Source organism: Eptatretus burgeri, chromosome 10, assembly GCF_056783735.1.
Source record: "Eptatretus burgeri isolate ZD-2024b chromosome 10, Ebu_testis_v1, whole genome shotgun sequence".
Classification (NCBI taxonomy): domain Eukaryota; kingdom Metazoa; phylum Chordata; class Myxini; order Myxiniformes; family Myxinidae; genus Eptatretus; species Eptatretus burgeri.
This window is the reverse complement of record NC_140970.1, coordinates 364171-387810: the sequence shown is the minus strand read 5'-3', so window position 1 is coordinate 387810 and position 23640 is coordinate 364171. Positions and strand designations below refer to the sequence as shown.

Here is a 23640-nt window from a genome sequence, read left to right as displayed (position 1 = left end):
TTTAACGCTTTGAGAAAGGCCAGTGTGTTGTTTTCCTGTTCTGATTTTATTTTTGGACATTCTGTTGAAATGAATTGCATCTTTTCCATGTGCCTTGGTAAAGCCATTAACCACACTTTGGTTTCTCTTTTTACAGCTTTGAATAGCTATCTACATGGTGAGTTTTGATTTCATCATCATTTGCTTACTTTGACTGTTTCCTTTATTTGTTGCTGTAAAAAAACTGATAATTAGCACAATGCACGGGGCTAGGGCCTACAACGTCACAACACCAGGGTCTACAGCATCACAAAACAATTTGTCAAAATTCAAAATCTTATTTTGCCTTTTTACTTGAAATAATACTTAAAAGAAAACTTTTGTTTTAACAAGAAGCAGCTCGTGGATGGTTTATTGACAAAAAAATGGACACATTAATGCAGTATGAAGTTGATTTTAAGCTTTAAATATATCTCATTGTGGGGCTGCTATAACATTTATGATTACACTCTGGAGTCCTCGCTACTAAAATGGCTTTTACGGTGTCATTCTTCATTCGCAGGAATCCAACAAAGTGAGAAACATTCTTGAGATGCTGCGTTTTGCTGTCAGTGTAGTATTTTATTATCATTATTATTATTATCAAATGAAAATACCACTTTCAATCACTTTGCAAGATCCCTCTTTTTAAGCACATTGATTACAGTCTTTGTTATCCCATAAAGAGTTGAATAATATTTGCAAAAGTCATGTCTTATCCTCAACTGTACTTTTATTGTTTTCTTAATTTTGACCTTTTTCTTTTTACAACCACAGCAGACACATTTTTGATTTGAGACTTTTTTTTTTCCTCCCCTTGCTGTAAGAGTTAATTTGCCAATTAGTCATTTGACCACAGCAAAAAAATTTTGACCCTTACCTTTAATCTCTCCTTCCCCACTACACCCCATACATCTCATTTTTCATCTTTCCTAAAAATAAGTAGTGTTAACTTCCCTTTTCATTTGCAATATATACTGTTTTGGCCTGTACTTTTAAAATGTTACACTGTAGGGTTTCTTCTGGTGCTCACCATTGTCACCAAAATATATCAAATAAAACGACTGACAAAATTTTAATTTTATTTTAATTGAAATTAATATCCTTGGCGAAAGGCTAAAAATCACTGCAGCTATTATTTATGTCGGATTTGGCAAGGAATTTGTTCAAAACTTGAACACATCTCAAAAATGAAACTCTCTCTCTTCCAAGTGTTTGAGCACCGCATCGTTCCAATGTCAACCAAAGCAAGGTAGGCGAAGCTCCCTTGTCAAATTCAGTCCAGCGCTAATGTAGTCAAGTACAGGGGATTGTTTTGACACAATACAGTAAAAAGGGATTCTTAATTCTTAAATGGAATGTGCTTGTCTGTATAAAATACAGGACGGTAAACCACACCATTCTGTAGGCATGCTTCTGTTGGACTAAGAATCTTCAATAACCGAGAAAAAGGTGCTCCAACAAATTATCGACTGATGCTTCATCTTCCTTGGCTCATTTGCTCGTCTAAGCCATTTCTGCAAAAAAAACTTTGTCAATCACCTTATACTAATGTTTGTATTTGACAAAAATGATCGTATCGTATACACAGAAGAGGATTAAAAAGCCACAACTAATTACCGACCATTGTATGCTTTGTCAAACAGTAACAGTTTAGCTCTTCAATAACACTGATATATGTGACCTGTAGTTATAGCAATATTTGTGTGTATATATATATATATATATATATATATATATATATATATATATATATATATATATATATATATATATATATATATATATATATATATATATATATATATATATATAATCATAATTGAAAACTGTTTTATTCATTTCACCTTGTTTAGATTCAGTAATCTGGCAATTGATTAATGAAGAAAACTGAGTACATGGCTTTTAAGAAAAAAAATAATTGATTATATTTTTCTTTTCAGTTTGGTGAAAGTTTCAGCTGCATGCTTAGGAAAATAAATAAAATCTCAGAGGAAGACCTGGATTGGTAGCTAAAATGTTGTTTTTTTCCATTATACATTATCAGTAAGCCTGGTGTTGGCTTAGTGGTTAGGGTGGCGGCTTGGGATCCCAGGGTCCTGAGTTCAAGCCCTGTTGGCTGCTGACTTAACACCAGGGGGTTGACTCAGCCTGTCATCCTTCCGAGGTCGGCGAAATGAGTACCAGTGTACTGGTCCCGGTGTATGCCCCGGTTAGAATAGGTGTACCATATCCCTTTGTGTCGTAAGAGGCGAACAGGGTTGGCGTCAGGAAGGGCATCCGGCCATAAAACATTGCCTCAAGAAAAAGCCCAACCCCTGCACAGCAGGGAAAAATGGCTGTAAAAACGGTCACTATACATTATTATCAGTGAGATTGAGATGCAACTTTATCTGAGTGGAGATTGCTCCAATGGAAATGGCCATATAAAATGTTTTGTGTTTTTTTTAAATGTTTATATGCAAGGTCTGTCAACAATTTACTTTTGCATGCGATATTTAACAACGATCTAAAGTTTCAATATTTGTATATCGTTGTGGTTGTGCTGGCCTTGCAGGACAAAGGATGGACATGGTGGATGACATCGAGACGGATGCAACACCCAGATTTCGAGAACTTTCCCTGCATTCACCTGAGCCAGTTTTCAACAAGGCAATTGGTAGCCAGGAGATGTTGCCACAAACGATGGACAAGACTTCGTCTTCATTCGGAAATCTTCATAAGCCCCATGGGCTATTATCCACAAAAAGCACAGTGCAGGCAGTTACTGCAGCACCTTCTCCTGAAAAGACCGAAAGTGTACAGAATGCAAAATCAAAAAAACAAATGGACTTCAAGAAGGATTTGATTCCTGCTGCAACACCCATGGGAATTTCTTCGAAAACTGGTGTGTATATCGGTCATGGCATCTCTGATGCTTCTTCCTGGTTTGTAGAAGTGCATCAATGCAAAGATAATTTATTGTACATCCTCAATGAAGAGCATTAAAAAGTTTGAGAATCTTGTATAAAAATACGCTTGTTTGTACATCCGTGTATTACATTCTGTTCCACCCATTGATTGGACAGCTGGCCTGACTTCACCCACAATTTCAACTTGAAAAATCTTGTGGCTGCCACTTTGGTGATGTGTGCAAAGACCTCTTCGGATCTGTCCCAGTCACAATGGCCATGCCCTCCCTATAAATGTTCCCTTCAGTGTAAAATGACCAAAGCAACTGTTAAAAGGATCATCAAATATCGAAAGGTTTGAGCCGATAAGAGTCATGGCCATGTAAAGATCATAGTACACTTTTCGACCTCAGTGATCAAGGCAGCAGTCTGTTGTCTATACATTGCCAAAATAACTATTTAATTCTCTCAAGCATAGGTTTTATTGTGGAGGGATGTGGGTCCTTGTTGTTATTTGCCTTTTCACTTCAATGGAATGGATGAAATAGAAATGGTTTATTGAAAAAAATATATTGATTGCAGTCTAAGGGCTGAATTGTGAATATTTTACAATACATATAAAACTAGAAGGGCACTTGGTAGAGCGCATACCTCTGCCACGCAATGCTTGATCCAGTAAAACATATCGTGGCCAAGAATGTTTTGAAATATCATGCTATATATCGGTTTAGCCCCATCTCTCAACAGTAAAGAATTGCTTAAAAAATTAAATTCTCGTGTCTGGATTTGGATCTTCACCAATATCAAATCAATTCGTCCTTGTCACCCACCCAATTGGCTCACCAAATTTCATCCAAATCCATCCACAACTTTTTTAGATATTCTGCACACAAACAAGCAGACAGGAGTGAAAACAACCTTCCTCCTTCGGTGGTGGAGGTAACTACAAGGGCACTCGGTAGAGCACATATATCTGCCACGCAATGCCTGGGTAGAGCATATCGGGCCCAATAACTTTTTGAAAGAAGCTATATATTGTTTTTGGCCCCATCTTTGAATGGTGAAGAATCACTTTTAAAATTAAATAACTGCCGTATTCAAATCCGGATCTGGATCTTCACCAAAATCGAATCAAGTTGTCATTGTCACATACCCAACCTGTCCACAAAGTTTCGTCCAAATCTGTCCACAACTTTTTGAGATGTGCTATATATCGTTTTTGGCCCTCTCAATGGTGAGGAATCGCTTGTAAAATTATAGGATGTGGATCTTTTCCAAAATGTAATTGGTTTGTCCTTGTCACACATCCAAAATGCCCACCAAATTTCATCCAAATCTGTCCACAACTTTTTGAGATATCCTCTACACAAGCAAACAAACAAACAGACAGGGGTGAAAACATAACCTCCTGTTACCTTCGGTGACGGAGGTAGAAAATGAAAATGTAATTAAAATTGATACACTGAGTATGTACCTCTCCCAACCACTTGGCAAGTTCATGTTGCGCCGATCGCACCATGGACAGTATGGGTCTTAGAGGGATATTCTCCTTGTGAATCTTCGGCAGGCCGTACATTCTTGGACGTTGGGCTCCAACAGGTTTAATTCTGGTTAACAGAGCACAGAGGATTTGTTCACCTTGTAATCTTTCTGCTGAAATTGACAAAATCATGAATATACTCGGTGAGAATGGTTATCCTGAGCATATGGTTAAGAGATACACGCACAAGTTTCCAAACAAAACGAAAGATCGGAAGATTGGTCCGGACAAATGTCCAGTCTATATCAGGATGCCCTGGAAAGGGCAATCATCACGAAAGTTTGAAGTACAAATCAAACATATTGTATCCAACACGTTCCTGGCTGTTCAACCCGAGTAATCTTTACCTCTTGCCGTTTGCTGACGTCAGTCAACAAGGATGTGCTACCCACCTCACAAACCAGCAGTTATTTATGAGTTTATGTGCCGATGTGAAGCACGGTACGTGGGCCGCATAACACTAAGATTGGCTGATCGGATCAAGCAACACATCCCTTGGCGATTCGAAGAAAGATTGTGAGGGTTAGTGCACAACTAGTGCGAGCATGTAGAAATATCCAGCAACCACCGGCCACTGTACCTGCTTCATCTGCTATTGCACAGCACCTGGTTGCCAACCCTATCTGTGCAGACCTATACAATGCGGATATGTTCAGGATATTGAGCCGAGGTCGGAGCTCGTTTCATTTACGTATGTTGGAAGCAACCTTCATCCTTACCACCGATCCAATATTATGTCGTCAAAAGGAATTTGTACGATCTCTGTGTCTTTCAGCATGGAAAGATCAAGGGAAGTACGTTAACAAATGGTGAATGGACCTCAGGGGAAACCCATCCCCCCTCTATCCAGGATGCGGTTGCAAACATCAATCATTGACGAACTCTGCTCCAGCCAATGGGAGCTTGAGGTGAAGATGATGAGCCGACCAATGGGCGTTCGTATTAACCGTGACGTCATTATGGTTGAACCAATCATGGTCTACCTTATTGAGACCTGCGTATTGAAGCACACACCTTCACTTCCTCCTTTACCTGCTGCGATCTTTACCCTGAGGAGTGCAGCACGAAAAGCTTCTGTCACTATTATGTCGTGTTTGTGTCCATATTAAAATCATAAAATAATTTAATTTCTAAATCAATTGGTTAATAGTATACCAAAACCACCACTGTTTCATACATATCTGTAACTTTTTGAAAATTAAGCAATTCATCGAAAAATGAATAATTAATTGATTCATCAATATATCAAAAATACCCTTTATAGCCAAATCACTTGTCACTCTCATGTCCAAATATCAGTTTCCAAGCTCAAAAGGTGCCTGAGATATTGCCCATATGAGAAAACAAAATAAATAAGGAATTGATAAATCGATATTAATTAAGTAATTAATCAATTTATTGATTAATCAAAAAAATTTAAAAAACGTGTTTTTTGCCAAAGCACATCTTCACTTTTGTCCCCAAATTTCAGCTTCCTTGCTCAAAGGATGGCTGAGATATTGCCTGGACAAACAGAAAACAAACAAACAGAGTGAAAACTGAGTACTCCCTTCCTTCGGCGCCTGGCGATGACGCCATGCATCGTCTGGATATGGAATTGGGAAGGAGCAGTGTACAAAAACATAATTTCAATACCCAGATCAGATATCATAAGAGGATATGAATTAGGATTCATAAATAAATGAGATTCAGTGATACTTAATCCATCAATGGAACCAACAGCCAATAGCTATTGGCGAAAGGGAAACCACAACGGAGCACAAAGAGGTGCAGCCGAAAGGTGCACTGCATTGAAACAACAGCAAGAAAGAAGTGATTGTTTCTGAGATTGTGAAAGAAAACATCCATCCTCATTTACTTTTAATGATGTGTATGTATGCATCAGGAAGATAATTGGTTTTGGATTATTTATTGGCACAATTAGGCTGCTCTTGTCACTTGAAAGTTGCATTTTCTCGGGGTTTCCGCATACCTCGCGCAGATTGAGTCTGACAGGCGATCGCGATGGGCCGTGACATTTCGGAGCTGTGTCGATCGTGGTTTCTGTGAAGTCTGTGATTTTGATGAGGTAATGAAGAAATATGTAATGATCGATGTGCGAATACCTGTTTGCTTTTATGAGCAAGGACAGTGAGAAGGGGAGGATAGAGTTTGGGTTGGGATGGAGGGGGTGGGGAGAGCAAAGATGAGAGGGAGGTTGATGCTTGGGGGTGGGGTAGGTTGTGGATTTGTGGAGGGTGGGGAGGTAGTATGAAGTGGGAAGGCGATTGACAACTTAGAGTATTGTAGGGGGATGGTGAGGATTTTTATTATTTATTTGTTTGTTTGTTTATTTATTTATAGTTTTCTGGACAGGGTCGGGCTCTTGGAAGAGGTAGTATTAGTACAATGAATGGACCAGGATACAACAGGACAAAAGGAACAGTAGAGAGGTGGGAAACACCAACAACAGAGTTGAAGGCCAAGATAGAGGCAGACTTGGACAGGCAATGGGTGTGGGGAGGAATGGGGAGCAGAAGAGTATGCATAGGGTTGACAAGATGGATACAGAAGGAAACTCTCAGAAAGGAGAACTGGAAATTTCTAAAGCCCCTGTCACACCTTGACAATTTAGCCAGCATATGGCAACGTATCAAAATGTATGTAAAACGCTGGCGTACTCTGAACTATTGATGTTTTTTTTTCAGTTTTGGGCATATATTAACAAGTTGGACGTATGCATAATGTATTAGTAACGTGCACAGAACGTTTCGATAACTTATACCAATGAATGCTTAACCTGTTGTCAGCGTTCACAACTTATGCCCAACGATAGTCTAACTTATGCATAGCGCGGCAGAGTATCGCCGACAATCACGTGGCGTAGCCTATTAAAAGGCTGCCGCTCGACGATTAAAATCATAACCGCACTAGACATCAAAGTGTCAACATCACCGTCATGCCAAAGAAAAAAAAAAACAAACAAACAAAAAAAACATGGAGTCTGGAACACTGACGGGTTCCTCCTGTGAAGCCCATTTTTACATACCAATTCCCCTAAACGTTGCCAATACGCCATTATATGGTAGCTGTAAGTTAGAAACACGTTCAGTAAGTTCTGTGGTCGTCCGGAAGACGTCAAATACGTCTACATACGTCAATATGCGTTGGAGATACGTTACTCATAGGTTAGAAATAAGTTTCGGGTACCCTAGACATTACCTCGACGTATTTCGACTTGTGAGTAACTTACAAGTAACGTGTGTCAACGATCGCATAACGTGCCTACAACTTATGGCCAGCATATGCGGAACGTGTGAGTCATACGCTGGCATACGTCGAAAAATGTATGTAAAACGCTGGCGTACTCTGAACTATTGATGTTTTTTTTCAGTTTTGGGCATATATTAACAAGTTGGACGTATGCATAATGTATTAGTAACGTGCACAGAACGTTTCGATAACTTATACCAACGAATGCTTAGCCTGTTGTCAGCGTTCACAACTTATGCCCAACGATAGTCTAACTTATGCATAGCGCGGCAGAGTATCGCCGACAATCACGTGGCGTAGCCTATTAAAAGGCTGCCGCTCGACGATTAAAATCATAACCGCACTAGACATCAAAGTGTCAACATCACCGTCATGCCAAAGAAAAAAAAAAACAAACAAACAAAAAAAACATGGAGTCTGGAACACTGACGGGTTCCTCCTGTGAAGCCCATTTTTACATACCAATTCCCCTAAACGTTGCCAATACGCCATTATATGGTAGCTGTAAGTTAGAAACACGTTCAGTAAGTTCTGTGGTCGTCCGGAAGACGTCAAATACGTCTACATACGTCAATATGCGTTGGAGATACGTTACTCATAGGTTAGAAATAAGTTTCGGGTACCCTAGACATTACCTCGACGTATTTCGACTTGTGAGTAACTTACAAGTAACGTGTGTCAACGATCGCATAACGTGCCTACAACTTATGGCCAGCATATGCGGAACGTGTGAGTCATACGCTGGCATACGTCGAAAAATTTTGAGCATGCACAAAATTTGTCGACGAGCTCAGCGTACTACGACGTATGCCAGCGTGCTTCAGCGTGCTCTTAATGTATACAAAACTTACCCATAATGTATTCGACGTGTGCCAGCGTATTCGCCAAATTTTTCATACGTCGGCATACGCTGGCTAAAACGTCAAGGTGTGACAGGGTCTTAAGGAGGAGGGATTGGAGTGGGGGTCGGGGAGGGGGGAGGGGTTAAGGAGGGTATTAAAGATCATGGTTTTGGATTGGGGACAGTCTGAGATGGTAGTAAACAGCTGTCTTGAAGACCTGGATGGAAGAATGAGATTGAAGAGTGTGTGGAAGGTAGTTCCACAGGTGGGAAAATAGAGGAATAAATGAGTGGAGATGTTCTGAGAGTCCTTGCTGGTATTTAATATTACCCTTTTAAGATCTCCGTTTGACTATTAAGCAATTTGCAAGCTTAAACGAAATGCTGCTGTTATGAGATGGAAGTCTAAAGAGCAAAAGATAAACGTTTGAATTTGAACTGGGCTTCTTTCCTTTAACTCAAGCATAGATAATTTTACTTATTTACAATTTATTGCATATATTTGTTTGTTTATCAAAATAATAATGCAGACAATGTCATATGGAGGAATCCTCTTGATGTTAAGGTGGTTCTTTGCTGTTGTGTGCCATTCTCAGAAGCGATGCCATCAGGAGAATCTGCTCTGCGGTTGGCCGAGCGTACAGCACGCGCCTTGCTTGATTACGCACGTACAGGAGATGCACGCATGTTGCTTGTTGTGCAACGACACCTGACCGCTGTGCAGGACGATGAAGGCGATTCGTGGGTCTAACATCACCTTGCGCTTACATTGGTTCTGCCATTATTATTGCATTCGTATTCTGGTGTTCTCCCCAAAGACAGGTTCATCACGGCTGAAGCAGTTTCTTGGCAAGGTTTATAGTTGGTGATTTGCCATTGCCTTCCCAGCATGGGTTAGGGCAGGAATTTGGAATTTGTTGATGGTGCTGGCAGTAGCTTGCCTACTCTTCGTGACGGACACCATGGGATCGTTGGTATCCACCAAATAATGTCAGCAGACCGGACACCAGTTTAACATCCATCCGAGCGACCGCACACACATTGATGAATCAGCTTCCCTGTAAAACACCAGGATGACAGTTTATACCTGGGTCGAGATTCAAACCCAGGTAAGATGGTTTTGAGGCGAGGTTGTATACCTCTAGGCCATCCTGTCAGCCCAATCATTATTGAAGCATGGTGTTTTAGTCTATTGGGCTTGACAAACCTCCATAAAGGCCAATGGGTGGATCTTTTAAGGTGGGTGAATTGCTCAGTGATGGTGTATGTAGTCTTCTCAAACACATTATCGTCAAGACAAATTTGTGCCTGGTGATTTATGACCATAGTCCCCAGCTACCTTTTTACTCGATGTCTGCAAAACATTTCTCCCTTCTAATTTGGCTCACCCACCATTTACAATGTCATAGAAGTTGATATTGCCGACAAACCGATTTGAGGGGAAAAACAGGTAGTCTGTGATGCCATTTATATCTCCCTGGAGCACTAACCCACACACTTATCGATCTGCACATGATGTTTCATCATTTCAGCCAGAGTGTATAAGCAAAGGACCAGTTCTGAAGTGGACAGTTTGTTCTTTTACATCTGCGCACGCATTTAATCACCAAAATCAACTGACCATCTCTGAATATATTTATGTGGATTGCCACAATTTGGAAACATTCAGTTTGAAAACCTTGGCCATTAATCCACATTACAGATTTGAAGTGGAAACTTTTTATTACACACCCATTGATTATGCAATTGGTGAAAGCTCAATATGAAGTGCCGAGTACGTGAAACCTGTGCATGAACTGTGATTTATTTATTTTTTCTTTATCGGGGTTTGCTCAGCTTTTAGAAGTTCATCACCTCTGCCACTGTATGTGGAGGGAGGTTATGTTTTCACGTCTGTCTGTCTGTCTGTCTGTCTGTCTGTCTGTTTGTTTGTTTGTTTGTTTGTCTGTAAACAGGACATCTCAAAAAGTTGTGGATGAGTTGTGACAAAGCTTGGTGGATTAGTTGGTTCGGTGACAAGAACAAGGTGATTAGATTTTGGTTTAGGTCTGGATTCAGACCCGACCTATCAGTGCAGGGAGACAAGACGTAAACTGTTCAGCTTGGCGGAGGTATGCACTCTACCCAGTGCCATTATGCTTTGCTTCTGTGACTACCATAACAAACACAAAAGATATTGCATACAACCAATGCACCACCCAAAATACATGAAGCATCTTCAGGATGATGGTAATGTGTTTGCAGGGGTGCTTTTTTTGCTGTTGTTTTTCTATAAAGTATGTGTAATTATAATGTGAGTACATTTATAAAGTAAATACAATTAGAATGTGAGCACATCTATAGAGTATGTACAATTATTATGTGAGTACATCTATAAAGTAAATACAATTAGAATCTGGGTACGTTTATAAAGTATGTACAGTACAATTCGAATGTGAGTACATTTTAAAAATACATACTGAACTGTAAAACCACATAAAACAAGCCCTGGGTGAGGGTATGCAATCTTTGAATGCTTGTTCTAGTTTTAGATGCATTGGCAACACTTAAGTTGTGTAGTTTTGAGTTGGATCCCAAATGAGTTGAAGCCAGCTATGAACTGCCATTCTTGTGGTGCCAAAGTGAGTGCCACATCGTGTAGCATGCTGCACTGCAGAGAGAATGTTAAGCTGTCAATGTTGTTCGTACTCAATTGATGCAAATAATTTTTATTTTTATTTAATCCTGTATTCTGAAAGAGTAGAGTCCATTTCGCCTGGACTGTGAAAAAAATAAACCATGTGCAGATGATGGCAAACCAGTGACTAATGGTGGATGCTAAACTAATGGTGTAATAATTTGAATTGTTTTGACGAATACAAAGTCAGTTTTACAAAAGTGCTCTGATCATTCTGCATGCACACTGCTGTGAGTTTCATGTATTTTGTTTTGTGTCCAGGGCCCTGCACCTTGCTACTATTCATCAGCAACCACAGGTGGTGAAACAGTTGCTGCATGTGATGCTCAGCATTCATGACCAAAACCTGTTAAACCTGCCCAATGACCTCCACCAGGTATGCATCTTTTGTCATTTGAATGGGGGAATTTTGCCTAATTAGTCTTATGCAGTTGACTTGCTTGGAACAAGAAAGAATACTCGTTTTTTCATGTCATGAAGTATTTACTAACACTGATAACTCCCTCGCTCACCACATGGTGTTTTCAAGCAGTTGCTTCCCATCCTGGCCTGCAATGTTTGTTCTGATCCGGGTGATATTTCTGGGTTGATGTATACAGACACCATTACATCTTGCTGTGATTACAAAGCAGCCATCGGTGGTTGATATTCTCCTTGGGGCTGGAGCAGACCCTTCAATTGTGGACCGTGATGGAGATTCAGTTATTCACATGGCAACTGAGAACGGAGATGAAGAGACTCTTGCTGTGTTGACACGCCACTTGGGCTTGAATCTCTCTCCTCTCATAAATACTCCGAATTATGAAGGTTGGTTATGTGTGTGCATTACTCACAACACCAGCAACACCTTTGCTTTCCCTCATTCTTTTTTCTGAAACATGTTAGGTCTCAGATTTCTATTAGCTGAAGGATAGCCTGGAGGAAGCATACTTGCGTTTGAACTGCATCATCTGGGTTTGCATCCTAACCCAACTATAAACAGTCCCCCCCCTCCCCCCACTAATATAGAGTATGATTTATTGCTATGGCTTTGTTTTGAATATGGTCCTTTTTTTTGTCTGCCAGGCCTGTTTCCTGTGCATTTGGCTGTGCTTTCTGGCAGCCTTCCATGTTTAAAACTGCTGCACTCTGCTGGTGCAAATCTTGATGACCAGGAGCTCAAGTATGGACGCACGCCATTACATTATGCCACTGAAAACAACATTGTCGATCTGGCAGCTTACCTCGTGGTCCATGTGAGTTGCATTTCCTCTCCCAATCTTTAGCAGTACCATTCATGTCATTATTATAAACCAAAGTAAGTCTCGAGTGATACTGTCGCTTGAGTAGTGAAAAGGACAACTTGGTACAATTGTATTTTAAAGGGCCATAAGTGGCAATGAAGTGACGATATCTTTGGATACTGAAGGTTTGTTTCCAACGTGAAGCACTGAGGTGCAAATACAAATACATTTTTGCTTATAACTTAAGAACACCTGAATGATCCTGATCGTTTTCACAGGCTTTTCACCTGATAATTATTGTGGATGATTAGTTGACAATGAGGCATTCTCAAAACTAAAAGTCCATTGTTTAACTCTACCAATTTTGATAAATAATTTGATTTCTATCTTCTACTGACTCCTCTCCGGCCTTGCACCCCCTGCTCTGTCTGTGTTCTGTCCCCCTAATATTTCTGGAGGGTGCTGAATATCTGCCAGCCACCCCATACTAGTAAAACTGCCAAAATCAAGAATCACTGCTCACCTTCACTCTTTCATTCCTCTTTTTTTTTCCCCACCTGTGGAACAAACTCCCTCACTCTCTTCGATCACACTCTGCTCTCCATGTCTTTAAAACAGCTGTTCACCACCATCTCATATGTTCCCCCACCCAAAACCATGATCTTTTCTACTACAGGTAATGCACCCCAAACCCACTTCCTTCAAATTCCCTGTTTTCCTTCCTGAAAGTCCCTGCAGTGTCCATCTTGTTTATTCTGTGTACCCTGCCCCATCCCTCTCCCTTCCACAGATATGATGTCCCTGTTCCCTGCTGTTGTTGTGCTTCCCTCTCTCGCTCCCTTGTTATTTATTCTTTGTATTATTGTATTCTTTGTATGTTATACATTCTTTAGACCTGGTGTTGGCTTAGTGGTTAGGGTGGTGGCTTGGGATCCTAGGGTCCTGAGTTCAAGTCCCGTTTCCAGCTGAATTAACACCAGAGGGTTGACTCAACCTGTCACTCTTCCGAGGTGGGTGAAATGAATACCAGTGTAGCATCCAAAAAGGCTGCACATGAAGGGAAGGGGTATCAACGAATTGATTAAATCTGGTATTGGTGTGGTGCAGGCATGATGGGCCGAATGGCCTCCTCCTGCGCCTTAATTCCTTGTAAATCCTTGAATTAGCTTTTATACGAGCCTCGACAAAGTATTGCCGTGTCCACATTAGTTAATTAAATTTGCACTCCTGATACAGTTGTCGTGGACGGGGCAGTTAACACCGACCTGGATGGATAGCTGAACGGTTCTAGTTGGAGGCAAACAGCTGAGATCCCTGAAGATTATAGCGTGTGCGGGATGGAGGGCAGCAAGGGCATGTACTGGACGGTAGCACACGGGTTTATCCTCGAACCCAAAACGAGTAGACAAACGCAGTATATTTAACAAATGAGGGTTTAATAAAAATAATTCAATGATTCATAATGAAAATAAATCAAAGCGTGAGGTAATGAAACATGAGGTAAACTAAAACCTAATTTGAGACGTCTCCACTCGGTTACAAAAACAGACAAGGGGAAACACAAAAATAAAAGAAAATCCTCCCTTTATTCTGGCACTTAGCTGTGTGTCCAGAGATGAACTTTACAGGAGCCTGGCAATGGAAACACGTAGTCACCGTGCGGGAAACCGCACTCAAAATGACGTCAAGTTGTTCTCTGCCCAGGAAACGTACGTGGGGTAATTTGCGTGGTGGTATTCAATGCCAGAGCCCACAAAGCACAGTATCGTCTCTTCTCATGATCGAGATTGCCGATGCTGCTCCTCTCTTAACACCAGGTCCGCCCCGCAGCCAATGGCGCCGCCTTCACCTCGATCACGTAACAAGGGCGACTGCCGTGGCTCTGAGACAAGGCCAAGACACGTGCTCTTCTTCTCCTTCTCTTCTCCTTCTCTTCTCCTCAGAAACGTATAAACTTCACAACTCAGCCAAACAGACAACGGCCAGCGTCCTGTTCCAGCATGCAAACAAATTCACCTCAGCACGAACGAGAATTGTGCTGCTATTTTGTCGTGCTGACAGAGAAGCAAAAAAACGAGACTCTGTCTCAACCGCGTTCCTCACACCAACTGCCCTCTTTCCAATAATGCCCCCTTTCTGACGTCACACTGACAAATCTTAAGCCTTGGGGCATGGCCTGTCGGTACGAAGCCAGGAAGGCAGGGTTTTCTGCCTTCTTGGAATATTCGGCTCTGTTGTTGTTAAAGCATCGTTCCTTTTTATAGCCGGCATTGTAAATGCAAAAACGTAGGAAAAGGTCACAAGGGACAATCACATACTGGGAGAAGCGAGCCTTAAACCCTACCGAGTTAACACAGCACCACCCCCATGTGGTGGCATGTAACATTCCTAAGCTGACAGTTTTCCCTACTTAAATTACATCGAGATGTCTCCTGCTCATCCACAGACCATGCCACGCTATACAATCCTATATTTACTATGAAATTCCTCCATCTACCCCACAAACATAGCACACGTACAGTCCTGTGCAAAAGTTTGAGTTATTTTCACTGTTGTGGTGCTATTCCCCATGAAACATTCGTGGGAAGCCTGGTGTTGGCTTAACTGTTAAGGTGGCTGGCTTAAGATTTTAGCTTCTTGAGTTGGAACCCTTGTCAGGCAGTTGAATTAACACCAGGTGCGGTTGACTCCGCCTGTCGTCCTTCCGAGGTTGGCAAAAATGAGTGCCAGTGGACTGGTAATAGAGGACACTGCACCAGTGGCACAGCTGTGCCCCCAGAAAATGATGCAACCAGCAGCCACAGGCTGCACACAATAGCTAGTACTCTCCCTTGAACCGATGTTTAGCAATATGTTTGTGTTTGCTGCTGATGCGGTTCCCCCTGTAGGTTGGAGCCGGAATTTGGGATTTAGCCAGGGTGCCGACAATCATAAGCCTACTCTTCGTGAAGGACACAGTGGGATCTTTAACGTCCACCAACTAATGCTAGTAGACAGGATGTGCCCAGTTGAATGTCCATCTGAAGGACGGTATGCACATTGATTCATCGAGTGCAGCAGTGTGATAATATTTGGCATACGTGTTGAGCTCTTTGATTATAACGTATCGATTGTCATAATTAGTATAGCCTTGTGATATTTTGAAAATGTTGGATTGTATTGGTGACTATTAATTCTCTGTGACATCATCAAAAGGTTATGTAGTTAACCTGACTGCTCATATGGTGTACATAGGTGTTTGTGGATGCGGTCACATATGATGGAAACACACCACTGCACGTGGCAGCATCACGAGGCCTGAAAGCCATGACCATGTTACTGATGGCCTCTGGTGAGCTTTCACACCCTGCCTTGAGAGCATTTATTTGAAAGACAAAGCATCTGACTTCTATTGACATGTTCTTATTACCCTCGCAGAAGGAGAGGGTATTTCATTTGGATCCGTTTGTTTGTCCATTTGTTTGTTTGTCCACTTGTTTGTTTGTCCACACAGAACTTTCGTGTTTTTCTCCATAACCGCTTGTCGGATTGAGACGAAATTTTCACCATTTGTGCATACTCCCGTAGAATGTTTTAATGATAATTATGACATCACAGGTCACGTGGTGTGACAGCCATATCGGATAAACGGAAAAAATTTGGACCTCTGTATCTCTGAAACTGCACCAAGGAAAAAAAATTAAAACTTTGCACAGAGCAAGTACTCCTCACAGGGAATGAGTGTGATGTTTTTTTTTTTAATGATGTCATAGGTGCCTTTGTTATGACGTAATAATTGCATATTTAAAACACTACATCCAATCAGTATGAAAATTTGAGGGTCATCTGAGGATAAAATGGTCCACAAAAGTTTTTGATGTCATCAGTCACGTGATTCGGCAGCCATATTTTATTATTATTATTATTTTTTTTTTTTTTTTTTTTTTTTTTTAACCTTGAAAAATCTCTGAAATGGCTGAACCAGTTATTACTGCAAGCATTTATAAAGTGGCAGTTCTAATTATGTCTATTATTAATTATGGAGCACACCATTATGCAAATGCCACACAAAATACACCACACAAAACGACACAACCACACAACACATGACACAAAACAAATCTTGGTGAAGGTCTGCAATCTGATTACTCTTTTTCTTGTTTACATTTGATATGGGTTAAAGAATCATTTTGGAAATGTTGTACTTTCAGATTTTATTCTGTTTGTGAGGGATAGTTATTATGTATATAGGTGCTGATCCACGAGCGGAGAGCTTTGAGATCCTGCAGTCAGATGGGCATGACGATGATTATGAGAAAGAGGATGAGGAAACGGATTGGGGTCTTGTCCAGGGACTCACACCGCTTGATGTCGCTGCAAACCAGATGGTACAGTATACATCTTAAATGAGCAGATATTCATCCATTCAGCTGCTTATTCTCGACTGACTCTTCATTTGCCTTTTTAATATCCCTACAAAAATACTTTGCATCTCACTGACTTCTCAAAGGCATTAAAAGACTTCTCATGAAATGAGATTTGATAAATGTACTAGATTATCACACTGAACCATGTAAAATTGAAAGTACAAACCATCCGTTCTCTTTTTATATTTTATCACTGATAAAATATATATATATATATATATATATATATATATATATATATATATATATATATATATATATATATATATATATATATATATATATATATATATATATATATATATATATATAACCACTTATGTTGTTTTTAAGAGTTTGTTTTATGTAGTTGATAAGTACTGTATGTTACATTTGTTTTTTCAGAATTGTAAACTAGAATGAACATTTTCTGTGGACAGTCACCCTGAAATGTCAGAAGTTGCACACCAAATATATTATTATAGCATTCATGGTTCTTGAGTTGAAGGCAAATACATTTGGAGTTGTCAGCACCATTAAACTAAGAAATTGAGCGTTAAAGATAAAGCATTGTGTTTGTCCAATATTGCAGATCTCGTGACAAATTTTGGCGTGCTTGTAGATGATGCCTTGGTCTAAGTTTCTTTCTCCCTTGGTATGCATGCAAAGCTTCAGGCTGCTAGGTTTCATGGATTTGGAGTTATGTTATGGAGGACTCTCCCTCTCCCTCTCCCTCTCCCTCTCCCTCTCCCTCTCCCTCTCTCTCTCTCTCTCTATAGATTTATAATGACCTATTAATCTGGGTGTGGATATTTTGGCTGTTCTTTGCAATTAGTTTTTAATAACTCATTTCTAATGAATGTGATAATTGATGTTTCAATTACTGCAGATGAAGTGAAAATCAATGGCTCAGGTTTGTGTGTACTGAAATTGTGAAGTACTTTAATAATCAATTTTAGTGCTTACCATAACAGGAACAATAAATATTGCATTTCACTACACTTTATCTCAAAGATCAGTCTTTTGTGTTTGTGATCTTTAAATTCAGAGAAGCCAATAAGTTGTAAAAAGCTCCATCGTTGTCTTCTTCATTGCTGATATCGTCGGAACACCCAGTTCTGTAATGACCAGTTGTATTAACGTTTCAATCCTCAACAAGAGGGTCATTGGGCATTTTGTCAGCGTCACTCCCATCACAACGACTTTCATTTAGATGGCGAAGGTTCAACAAAATGATTTGGGATCAACCCTTGCCCTCCCTCCTCTGAAACTGAATTTCAAGTTGAAGCTTCTCACCATATTCAGAAGGCAGGCGCCGTGATCAGCCATCACAGAAGTCGTTCCTGTGTCTGCTCAGTAATGCAGCACTTGTATTGGTCCACTTCGTTTTGCTTTTTAGAGAAATTTCCAAGTTGTTTTAAAAAAAATTTTGTTTGTTTGTTTTCATGAGAAAAATGCTTATGAACCCTTGTAATGGACAGTGTCAGTGCTAGCAATAGACAACTCAATGATGTTCCTCACTATGTGACCAATGATGGTGAATCCAACCCTTCAGGAATATTGATTATAATCCCTTGCCAAAAATGTCGATTGGTTTGCAATATTGAATAACACACTGATAATAGATATTCATGAAACTGCCTGAACAAGATTTCTGATGTTGGCTTCCAGCAACGATAAGATACGTGTATGTTGATTATGTTGTTGCAAAAAGTTACAAAATGCAAAATAGAATAAAAAAGAACATGTAGAATTGATCATGTAATTGTTGAAGGACTGTTCCAGCATTCATTCTGTCTTTTTGGTACGAGGGATGCACAGAACACTCGATTCCAAGTTTCCTTGTGACACTGCCTCATGCAACAATCCTTTAACACGTATGGCTCATGCTTCCTTAGGTTTTTAGAGATAACCCAAGGCATTCTGAACAAATTTGAAAGTCCTTCCGAGACACAAGCATGTGGATCATTCAAAAGACACGCTGACTATATTATATTCTTTAACAATGTATTATAATGTCACGTCTGTCAGAAAATGAGAGGAATGAAATTGTTGGACACCTTCAAGCAGGGTCTTCCGTTGCAAGGCATGAGGAGGGACTGTTTATGGCATCAGAAGACATTATCAAGCCCCAGGATCCAACAGGAAATAACTAAACTATAGCAAGAGAAGTGAACCTCCCAGGATTACGACTCTGCTCAGGACTGATACATTCGTGCAACCCATCTACGCAATCAGTTTCAAATTGCCTAGAGCACTGCAAGCACACTCCTTGGACCTAGCAGGATAAGTGTCAACAGAGCCTTGAGGTGTCTTCGTGGTGCAGGGATCCATGCTCATCCTGTTCAACGTCCAAAATTTCCATCGCGACACATCCAAGCATGCTTGAGGTGATCAAAATAGCACATCTGATGGACGTGGAGGCAATGTGCAGGGTTTTTTTTTTTTGTTCAGTGACGAATACAGGTTTCTCCGTGAAAGGCATGATGAGAATGCACGGGTTGACAGAAAATGCAATCAGCGATGATGTCAGTCTGTGTCCAGGAAGCTGCAATTTTTGGATGTGGAAGTATCATGCTGTAGAGTCATGTTGCTGAAACCCTTCACACCAAGTTTATCTGTTTACATGGCAATCTGATGGCAGATCAATGCATTGAGATCTTACAGCAACATGTATTGCCCTACCTTTCAACACAATGATCCAAGAATCATCTTTATGCATGATAATGCTCCTGCTCACAGGTCCTTTTGAACAAGGATCGTTCATGACACACTGGCCTGCCATCTCACCAGATTTAAATCCAATGGAATGCAGCATCTGGGATATCATTGATTGTCATGTTCAAATATTGCCAAGACAGTCGCAGACCGTCTGAATTGGAACAAAAGCCGATTCTGGCATGGAATGATGTTCCCCAGGCTCATATTCCAGTGCTCTTAGTTTAATGCGACGGCGGTGCAATGCAGTGATTGCTGCCAAAGGTGGACATACCCGGAATTGATATTGTTACTTCCATGTTGTATCCCCATGTGAAAATATTCGCAACAGCGCAGCATTACATGATTAGGTCACAATGAAATGGACATGTAACTATTTAGCATTTATCTCTGTTGGAGGTTTGCACCTCATCTGTATCCCATGTCATGTAAATCAATCACATCAGCAACTACAGAGTTTATAGAACACCTTACCCCACGCAGTGTTAGGTATATAATAATTCAATTGAAATAAAATAATGATTTTAAAGGTCATATAAAAAAAATTCCAGAAGTTTAGGAGTGAGCTGTCTTCAACACCACCTAATTTAACATGTCCAAGTGCAGGGAAAATCGCGCTGCCTCAACGAATCCGGGCAGCATGGAAAAGTAGAGAAGATTTGGTGCTGTCTCACGTTGGGGGGTACAGCCACTGTGAAGAGACATCCCCAATAGTTGGGGCACAGTTCGTTGCAAAACCTAATCACCATTTCCACTGCACATACAACCACCCACAGGCCCCAAAACACATTAAAGCGACACCACAGTGACATCTCCAAACCATTCCCCCAACGAACAATGGAAACAACCAAAAGCACCTCCACACCCACATCACCATAAATGCAATCAACAATCTAGGCCCAAATAGTATCCTGGGCAGTAAACCCCCACTCATCCATGACACAGACCAATTACTCTCCAGGTCCGATCGTTTTAACCTTGCATGCCTTCACTGTGTACACCACCTACAGCTCTTACACTACAAACACAGACTCAATGACACCACTGACGATACCTGCAACCTCTGCCATGCCGCCTTTCACACAACAAAACACATTATGCAAGACTGCACGGTTCTGGCTCTACTTGGCCAAGAGCCCAACATCACATCATAGATGTGAGGGATGTCTGGGTCACTCCTGGGAGATCGATCTGCTATATCCTTGCTGTAGCCCTGTTTGATCATACTGACTGGGGCAACACAACAACAACATGTCCAAGTACTGCATAACTGGAGATTTTTGGAAGCAATAAGGTGATTTGTGTTTCACAGTGTCAAGTATATAATTAATATGAAATAAAATAAAGATTGTAGGGGTTGTATAAAATAATTAATTCCAGAAGTTTACCACCGTTGACAGTGGCTATTTCACCACCTTTTCTAACATGTTACATTAGTTCTTCATGCCTGTTGTTTGTCCTTTTACTGACATCCTTAAAAACAGTAAGTTTCCAGTTTGGAATGATTTTCAATTTTGTTTGACTTCATGGAAGGCAGACAAAGTAAAAAAAAAAAAAAAACATCGGACCACTCGACCTGCAGCTTATCTGGGCCCTAGCCTAATGTTTTAACCAAATTTAGTAGCATTCTGACTGGTGGGTCTGGAGAAGAAAATTTTTGAAGGAATTTCTGTGACCGCCATTTTGACACACTTCTGGTCACGTGATCAGCATGACCTCCGCAATTTAACATCCCCACACTGTCCTAATGTTGTACCCCAAATTTGGGAGCATTTTGACCGGTGGTTCTGGAGAAGAAGATTTTTGAAGGAATTTACAATGTCCACCATTTTGACCTACTGAAAGTCACATGACCAGAACAAGCTTTGCAATCCCCATTACCAGTCAGGAGCGGAACCTTGCTACCAAATTTCAGCCGGATCGGCCCAGCGGTTTGGCCGGAGAAGTCAAAATAGGAGACAGACGGATGGTGCACGATGTCAATACCTTATCTGGAATTTCAATTCCAGATAAGCTGAAAAAAAGTATCTTGCTGCACATGTGTGGTCGAGACTAGTTCAGAGCCAAAGTACTGCTAAACTGCAGGTTCGTTTTCCGATTGATGTTCTGATTCGTGTTCAAAATATAACGTTCAATTGAAATTAAGTTGTTCCTTGATCATAAACGGACGTGTGTGGATGGATGGATGGATGGATGGATGGATGGACAGACAGAAACAAACCAATTGCTTAACCCCGCTTTTCACTTCGCATGCTTGGGTAACAATCGTGCTTGTTTGTTTGTTGTCTGTGTATGGTGGAAAGTAAAAAAACATTTCAGTGCCAGTACTGGTAATTTTCCCCAACTTTGTTTTGTTTGTTTCTTGGAATCCTGATTTCATACATGATACTGAATTTGAAATGATTTTGAGTGGAGTATTTAAATGACTGTTTGTTTGTTTTAGATATACGACATCCTGTATGGGGAAGAATACAAGTCAACAGACACAAACCAGTCTTTTTCCAAGATGTCAGGAGGTGAGGGCTGTTGGCTTTTCTGGTGTTGATTGAGGCATTTGAAATATATTATTACACTTAATAGTCGTTTTGTTTGAGAAAGGAGCTAAACATTAGCAGTGGAGTCGGCATATTGAAGCCACTGTGTATTTGGAACAGCAGGAGTAACAATGATTTAGGACTGTTTTTGCTTTGTCATGAAGGGGGGAATGAATATGCATTAATACCTGTATCCCCTCCCCATTGCAGTTAAGGACAATGCATATGACAGTGGAGTGGAAACATCCAGCCAGCATTTGATGGAGATACAAAGTTCAAAAAATGCAGCTGCTTAATGCCAAAGTCATCACAATCTGGCTGAGTAAACCAAAGGAAGAAAGAGCAGTGAACTGGGCTTGAGAACTTGATAACAGCAGATGATTCAAAGGACTGGGTTGGAGGATTGAGACAAACATTGAGGTGGATAAAGTGAACTGGGTTCATGGGAGGAGATGGACAAGATGAAAATATGAACTGAATATGCTGATAATAGGCCAGCTATGTTTAGGACGATGAGTTGAGTTGAGTCTGAACTTGTTGGGAGCATAGGGAAAAGTGAATGAAGGACAACCTAGAAACAGGATTCATTGAGGGGAGAGTAGCTCACAACCGAAAAGTAATGAATTAATTTTTATGTTGTGAGAAATGTTTGACTTTCAAAGTAATTTATAAGGCATTTTTTTTTGATTGCTTAATTTTTTTTATGTACGATATCATTATATTTGCTGTTATTAAAGAATACACAGTTATATGAGGAATGTTCAAGGTTGTTCTGCATTTCTTTTTGACTTACCATGTTACTGTACGTGACTTATTGTAACGGTTCTGCGAATTGTGACCCCGGCGGCAATGACACAACATATAGTGGTTCCCGAGATAGTTATTTTATTACTATTTGTTTCATATTGTCCTTCCCTCATGTGCGATGGGTTTATGGGCCAATAAGCATTGTGTGGGATTAGGTAAGTTTTTATTTTTTTATTTTCTCCCCATTCTTATCCCATCTTAAATCCTCTGTGCACGAACATCTCTTTCACGCAAGCAGGCGTGCTATGCATGACACCATTGATTTATATATGCATGTTAAATCCCAGTTTGAATCACGCGCCACAATCCAACTGGCATATCACTACAACCTTCACCATACTCTACCCACGAATACTACAATGATCAAGATGCCTTTATTGTCACTCTTCACTCTTCACACGTCACCTCAACCACAACTCACTGCTGCGCCGCCTCTACCATCGCCTCAACCACAATCACCACAGACACCCACCACCACTTTTGGAGTAGTGGGAACAAAGAACGCAATATATTGCTGGCAGACACTTTGACTCTGGACGTTCAAACATCTAACTCGAAGCACAAGTGTATGCATTAATCACCATATGACATCGTATGGCTAGTCCTTGGGCTCCGCTTAATTATGGTCCCCATTGTGTGTTCAATGCATGTTCATGCCCAGAGAGCGCAGCCAAAGATCCCAGTGCCATATAAAATACGGAGGTCTGTCTTATGAAGATGCCCAGTTCGAATAGCAGCATCTCTGCGGCTGTGC

At 40.6% G+C, this 23640-nt stretch overlaps 1 protein-coding gene across 7 annotated transcripts in view; it reads left to right on the top strand.

Moving 5' to 3' along the window:
* LOC147017785 (nuclear factor NF-kappa-B p105 subunit-like) overlaps nucleotides 1-22844 on the top strand; it is a 133063-nt gene extending 110219 nt beyond the window's left edge. For 5 of the 7 annotated variants that reach the window (XM_085896752.1, XM_085896750.1, XM_085896751.1 and 2 more), the window contains 11 exons: nucleotides 137-157; nucleotides 542-553; nucleotides 2576-2905; nucleotides 9139-9283; nucleotides 11481-11595; nucleotides 11819-12026; nucleotides 12285-12454; nucleotides 15677-15773; nucleotides 16673-16809; nucleotides 21989-22061; nucleotides 22290-22844. In XM_085896752.1, the coding sequence (XP_085752878.1) occupies nucleotides 137-157; nucleotides 542-553; nucleotides 2576-2905; nucleotides 9139-9283; nucleotides 11481-11595; nucleotides 11819-12026; nucleotides 12285-12454; nucleotides 15677-15773; nucleotides 16673-16809; nucleotides 21989-22061; nucleotides 22290-22375 (1394 nt within the window). In that variant the 3' untranslated portion in view covers nucleotides 22376-22844. The remainder of the gene's footprint in view (nucleotides 1-136; nucleotides 158-541; nucleotides 554-2575; nucleotides 2906-9138; nucleotides 9284-11480; nucleotides 11596-11818; nucleotides 12027-12284; nucleotides 12455-15676; nucleotides 15774-16672; nucleotides 16810-21988; nucleotides 22062-22289) is intronic. The other 2 variants (XM_085896755.1, XM_085896749.1) reach the window with 1 other exon arrangement.
* Nucleotides 22845-23640: the final 796 nt, after the last annotated feature.